Source organism: Saccopteryx bilineata, chromosome 10 (assembly GCF_036850765.1).
Source record: "Saccopteryx bilineata isolate mSacBil1 chromosome 10, mSacBil1_pri_phased_curated, whole genome shotgun sequence".
Lineage (NCBI taxonomy): Eukaryota > Metazoa > Chordata > Mammalia > Chiroptera > Emballonuridae > Saccopteryx > Saccopteryx bilineata.
Genome location: NC_089499.1, coordinates 3,119,105 through 3,125,586, shown reverse-complemented (window position 1 = coordinate 3,125,586; position 6,482 = coordinate 3,119,105). Strand labels below are relative to the sequence as shown.

Here is a 6,482-nt window from a genome sequence, read left to right as displayed (position 1 = left end):
TCTCTTTACAAATGACAGAATATTTATTAACAATACCTTTATAAAAAAAGATTACAGAGGCTTTGCTAGATCACTGCTGAATAATCATTGACAGCTGGGGTCGGGGACTCCCTGGGGGGTCCTTTTTTAATGTTTTTTTCCATTCATTTTATTCTATTGTTGTTGTTGTTCTTGTGTGTGTGTGTGTGTGTGTGTGTGTGTGTGATTTTAAATTGTGTTGTATCTGAACGTAAGAAGTAACCATTTCAAACGAAGGAAGCCACGCGGCTGGAAATCCCGACAGTATCTTTCTGGCCGCCACCCGAGCGAGCGTTGTTGCCACGTCCTGCTCAGGACCTGATGGGATAAATAGAGCCGCGAGGCTGAACGAGTGAACTTGGGTTTTCTGTAAGCAAAACACGACACGTCGCAGGCAAATTCGAGCTTTCGAGAAAGGAAAGGGTGGCAGCGTGGTCACGTGTGAAAACTTCTATAGAAAACATCGTTGCCTTTATATATATATATATAGATATATATATAGATAGATATGTGCACGGGTCCACTAGTATTTGCTACAAAACCCCATGATTTGCTCCTCCCCCCTCCCCATGATAACAAATAGTTCTTTCATCAGAATACGGTGTTGCTATTGTCATTTTTCCAGCGTGTGACTTTAAGACTCGGAGGATACAGCTTAGGAAGCAGGGAGGCCGCCGCGGCCAAACTGGAGGAGCCTCGAGACACCGTCCGTTTCTGCCCGAAGCTCTTCTACAGCATCAAGGGGGGGAATTTTTTTTTTCTTTGCAGCAGCAACAGCAGCAGCAGCTTTATCTGCTGCAAGAGGAGAAATCTGTGGAACGCCAGACGGGAGTCGGACTCGCATGGAGGGCTCTGTCGCTAGAGAGACACACGCGTTCTGCATAAGGAAGGCTGAGAAGGAAACTATGATTCCGTGAACAGAGAAATTACCTGTGTTTTAAAAAATGTACATTCAAACAGACACAATGAGAGAGAGAGAGGGGGGGGGGGGGAAATGACCTGTCAGCATCTGAAAGACCGATGACTACAGGAATTGGTGACCCGTGTGACTGCGGGATGTGTAACTCCAAACGCCGTGTCTCAGGGAATATGCCGCTACCGAGACGACGCTGACTGCGTCGTGCGGACAGAGAGAGGGTCTCACCGTGGACCACGGGCCGTGCGAGTGTCCGGAGGAGGAGAGGCTGGACCAGGGGACCTCTCCTCGGACAGGGGGCTCAGGTTTTCAAACTGCAGTCATTCCTGAAAAGACCTCAAGGCGGGCTGAACAGCAGCCCTCTCACCACGGGGGCGGAACACGTACGGTCCACGTCGGAGGACCCCAGCCGACGCCCGAGCCCGCCCGAGAGCCACTGAGAGCCATCGGCCTGGAGCCGCAGGCCAGGCCTCCCGCTGACCTGCCGCCCCTTCCCTGTGAAACTGTACAAGGAACCTGCAATGTTCTTTACCGAGAGGAGCTTCACGCTCTTTGTCTCTAAAGGAAACCGTGTCAAACAATACATCGTATGATGGGGGCGGCCCATTGCATTTTTTTTTTTTTTTTATAGCAGAGGAGGAAAAAAAAATCAATATCTACATTTCATGTTAACTTTTAAAAAACTCTATAAAACACTAAATATTATAATAAAAATATGCATATAAGGACGTATGTAAACTGCTTTGGTCACATCGTATTTCAGATGTCTTCAGTGCACTGCGGCCTTTCCCGGGAGACCGCGGACAAAGCTAGGTCTGCTTTGAGGAGGTTCTGCCGAATGTCATTCCTAAAGAAGCCAGAGAGACAGGTGTTTTGTGTGTGTTTTTGTTTGTTTTGTTTTTGTTTTTCAGGAATAAGATGTACTCGAACGACGACGTTACTTTAGTGCCGGGTGTCTTCGAAACCACTCGCCAGACGTTGCTTCTAGCATCGCGAACAGCAAGTCCTACGGGACCACGTTCGTCATAAACTGGACCGGGCCGTGAGCGAGAGCATGATGGTGCTGATGGCCGACAGCGTGCAGGCGCTGGAGGTGGAGGGCCCTGCGCCCCGGGCGTAGGCGTCTGCGGAGAGGGAGGGAGAACGCGGTCACGTGACAGCGCCGCCACGAGGGACGGAGAACGCGGTCACGTGACAGCGCCGCCACGAGGGAGGGAGAACGCGGTCACGTGACAGCGCCGCCACGAGGGAGGGAGAACGCGGTCACGTGACAGCGCCGCCACGAGGGACGGAGAACGCGGTCACGTGACAGCGCCGCCACGAGGGAGGGAGAACGCGGTCACGTGACAGCGCCGCCATGAGGGAGGGAGAACGTGGTCACGTGACAGCGCCGCTCCCGGGCCGCTGCGGGCGGCGAGGCGCCGATTCCACGGGACTCACCCGGACACCAGTTCCCTGACTGTCTAGCTAGCTAGGGACCTGGGCGCAGGTGACGTGACATTGCGGGACCTCCACGTCAGCTTTTGTGGGACGAGGGGGTCCACGTCTCAGGGGAGCAGGACCTTGGTTATCGTGAGCGCCACTGGTGACGATCGGGATATAGATCAATGAGGCGGCTGGGTAAAAACCGCTGCTTGCTTTTGAACGCTACCGTTGTGCTGAGCCCAGGGCACCGTGACGGCTCCTGCAGAAATCCCGCGAGCACCCGGTATTACTCAGACACCATTAACAGAGGGGGGCTGGGCCCCCCCCAGAAGTAAAGTCACCTGTCTGAGACTGAGATGCGTAATTAACTGAATTAGGATCTGTAGCTGTCTAAATATATCCCTTTAAAAACAAACAGAAAACAACTCAACCCTTCTAAAAATTTTTCTTATGGGTCTTGCACTTTCCAGAGTGAGAGGTTTCCAACTATCCCTTGGTATTAAGATGGCAAGATCTTTGACAACAGAATGGAAACTCTCTGGGGGGGGGGGGGAGAAGTCACGTTTTACTCACAGTTACATCCTTATCACCTAATAACCATACCAATGTCATTGCTTAAAATATGATTTTGTCATGAATTCAGCCAGGAACCATCCGTCAGCCTAACCAAAACAATCAAACAAATAGACAAACAAAACAAAACAAAAAGCAACCCAAAACCAATCCTTGCCATGATGAGGAAGTGGGGGTCAGATGTTAAGAAAAGGAGACACACGGACCCTCAGAGCAAACCCTGACCTCGTTGTGTTTTGCGGTCTGGGGACCCCTGCGGCCTCTCCTCACAACTCAGGGTCCCTTTCGGCAGAAATTAGAGCCGACGGTTTAGCGAGGCGTCGAGTCCAAGGCTCGTCGGTATTTTTAAAAGATAAAAACGGTCTCAGTGTTTGTCTGCAAAAGCGAGACCATCTGTAAAAATCCCACCTGGAAGCTGGCAATCACGCCCGAGCTCAGAGCACAGCTCGGAGGGGCCAGGGTTACCACCTCAGGCCCGGTCCCATCGTCAACATCAGCAAACACAAACCGAATGCCAGCTCACGGGAGGGAGAGACGCGGGAGGGCGCAGGGACCACGAACCGAATGCCAGCTCACGGGAGGGACGCGGGAGGATGCAGAGACCACGAACCGAATGCCAGCTCACGGGAGGGACGCGGGAGGACGCAGAGACCACGAACTGAATGCCAGCTCACGGGAGGGAGAGACGCGGGAGGGCGCAGGGACCACGAACCGAATGCCAGCTCACAGGAAGGACGCAGGAGGGCGCAGAGACCACGAACCGGAATGCCAGCTCACGGGAGGGATGCGGGAGGGCGCAGAGACCACGAACTGAATGCCAGCTCACGGGAGGGACGCGGGAGGGTGCAGAGACCACGAACTGAATGCCAGCTCACGGGAGGGACGCCGGAGGATGCAGAGACCACGAACCGAATGCCAGCTCAGGGGAAGGACGCGGGAGGACGCAGAGACCACGAACCGAATGCCAGCTCAGGGGAAGGACGCGGGAGGACGCAGAGACCACGAATCGAATGCCAGCTCACAGGAAGGACGCAGGAGGGCGCAGAGACCACGAACCGAATGCCTGCTCGCGGGAGGGACGCGGGAGGGCGCAGAGAACACGAACCGAATGCCTGCTCACGGGAGGGACACGGGAGGGCGCAGAGACCAACGGCCGTTTTTCTCCTGGGATGACTGGAGCCATCGCAACGGCACAAACACAATTAAAATCGTCTCAAGGATACTTCTCCATAACTCGGTGTCTCAGCAGGTCACGCTAAGACCCTTTCCACACCTGAAAAATAGTGTGATGGAGACTTCGCAGAGGGGATGACATTCAGGACCCGGTGGTGAAGATTAGTCCGTGGTTGAAAACAGTCTCTCTCCGCGGATGGCCTGAACATGTCAACCTCCAGCCTTTATGAACCTTATGAAATCCAAAGGCCAAGGAAGGACGACGCCTTACACACCTGGCCACCTGCACTACTGTCCTGTCCCGGTCCAGAACTCCCTTACCCTCCATGACAGAAACCCTAGGACCCACGAAGCCACAGCCCACACCACTGTCCCGGTCAGTCCCTGCCGGCCACGAATCTGACTTCTGTCTCTATGAATTTGCCTAGTCTGGGTTTTTTTTTGTTTGTTTGTTTGCTTTCCTTTCAAATAAATGAAATCACTCAAGAACCACACACATACACACACACACACACACAAATACGCTGCTGAGGTATTTGCAAATGTAGAGTTTGAAACACAGGAATGAACGTGAAGGCAAGGTGGGACAAAAGTAGGTTTACAGTTGCTTGTATGGCACATATTACAGTCATTAATAAAAGTAACACAAGAGGCCCTGGCTGGTTGGCTCAGTGGTAGAGTGTCAGCCTGGCGTGCAGGAGTCCTGGGTTCGATTCCCGGACAGACCACACAAGAGAAGTGTCCATCTGCTTCTCCACCCCTCCCCCTCTCCTTCCTCTCTGTTTCTCTCTTCCCCTCCTGCAGCCAAGGCTCCATTGCAGCAAAGTTGGCCCAGGCACTGAGGATGGCTCCATAGCCTCCGCCTCAGGTGCAAAAATGGCTCCGGTTGCAACAAAGCAACGCCCCAGATGGGCAGAGCATTGCCCCCTGGTGGGCATGCCGGGTGGATCCTGGTCGGGCGCTTGCGGGAGTCTGTCTGACTGCCTCCCCGTTTCCAACTTCAGAAAAATACAAAAAAAAAAAAGAAGTAACACAAGAATAAACTCTGTGTCCTATCCTCACAGCCCCTTGTATGGCACATAATACAGTCGTTAATAAAAAGTAACACAAGAATAAACTCTGTGTCAAATCGTCGTTTGCCCCTCCCTGGGTTCTCACACAGGATCCAGCACTCTCTGTAAACAAAGATGATCTTGACTATGTAGAGACACCTGCCCTTATGCTCATATGCTACATACGCACATCAAAATTAACAGTGTCCTTTCCCTATCTTCTGTCAAGGACACTGAATTACATACATTGTGTCACTAGAGACAGACTGCTACAGCCTGTCTCTGCCTGTCCCTCGTGAGGTGACTATAAAGGAGGTCCACAGTGAGGGCCGGCCGGTGGCGTGAGGATGCCCACGTGCGGGGTGGCCTCCCGTTGCCCGTGGAAGGCTCTGTGACCTCCCGTCGCCGTGGAAGGCTCTGTGAGCACCTGGGAACGTGACTGCCTCTCTGAGGACGTCCGCAGCTCAGCGACCCCCGAGGGGCTTTGGCATCAGAGGGGACATGGCTGCTGTGTGTCCGTGCCCACTTCCTTGACCTCTCTGAGCCTCGTTCCCCTCACCTGTGAAATGGGACGACCACAACCACCTTGCAGGGGTTTTCAGGACCGCCCAGGAATTGACCCTGAGGAGGGGCCCGGCCCCCAGGAAGCGGGTGCACATGGTGCCAGGAAGGGCCCGGCCCCCAGGAAGCGGGTGCACACGGTGCCAGGAAGGGCCCGGCCCCCAGGAAGGGGGTGCACACGGTGCTAGGAAGGCCCAGGGGAACCGGAGGCGGACGGCACTCGGCAAAGGCTGGAGCACAGAGCAGGTGGGACGTGGGATTGCTACCATGGACCCCAGGGAGATGGGGCACGTCGGCGCCTGGGCAGGGGCTCTGCCAGGCCAGAGCGCCCCCACCCCGGAGCCCTCTACGAGCTGTGTGACACGCGGGAGGGAGGTGGCGGTCACTGTCACTGTGGAAGTGTCCGTGGCTTGCGACCAGCCACCCATGTGTCCTGGCTTCCCTTCCTACCACCCCCGTCCCGCCGTGAGTCTGGGCTGGGGGCTCCCTGATGCTCAACGTCAGGGACACAGTGGCGTCTGTGTGGAGACCTGGGACCCAGCTCTCCCGGAGCCTGGCACTGCCGACTTGGCTCTCCTCTGCGCCACTGGGGACCAGACGCGAGGCCGGCCGAGGGCGCCCGCCTTTCTGGAAGCAAACGAGGGTGAGGACAACGCTCCCCCCCCCCCACGCTCTGGATGTTGCCGAGAGCTTGGTCCCCTCTCCAGGTTTCACCGTCTCAACAACCGAGATGGGCATGACTGTCCCTTCCCTCGGATGAGGAA

The 6,482-nt window shown here is 54.9% G+C and overlaps 1 protein-coding gene across 6 annotated transcripts in view; it reads right to left on the bottom strand.

The window, feature by feature from the left end:
• CNTN4 (contactin 4) overlaps window positions 1-6,482 on the bottom strand; it is a 765,413-nt gene continuing 758,931 nt past the window's right edge. For all 6 annotated transcript variants that reach the window (XM_066245034.1, XM_066245033.1, XM_066245036.1 and 3 more), the window contains one exon: window positions 1-2,058. In XM_066245034.1, the coding sequence (XP_066101131.1) occupies window positions 1,744-2,058 (315 nt within the window). In that variant the 3' untranslated portion in view covers window positions 1-1,743. The remainder of the gene's footprint in view (window positions 2,059-6,482) is intronic.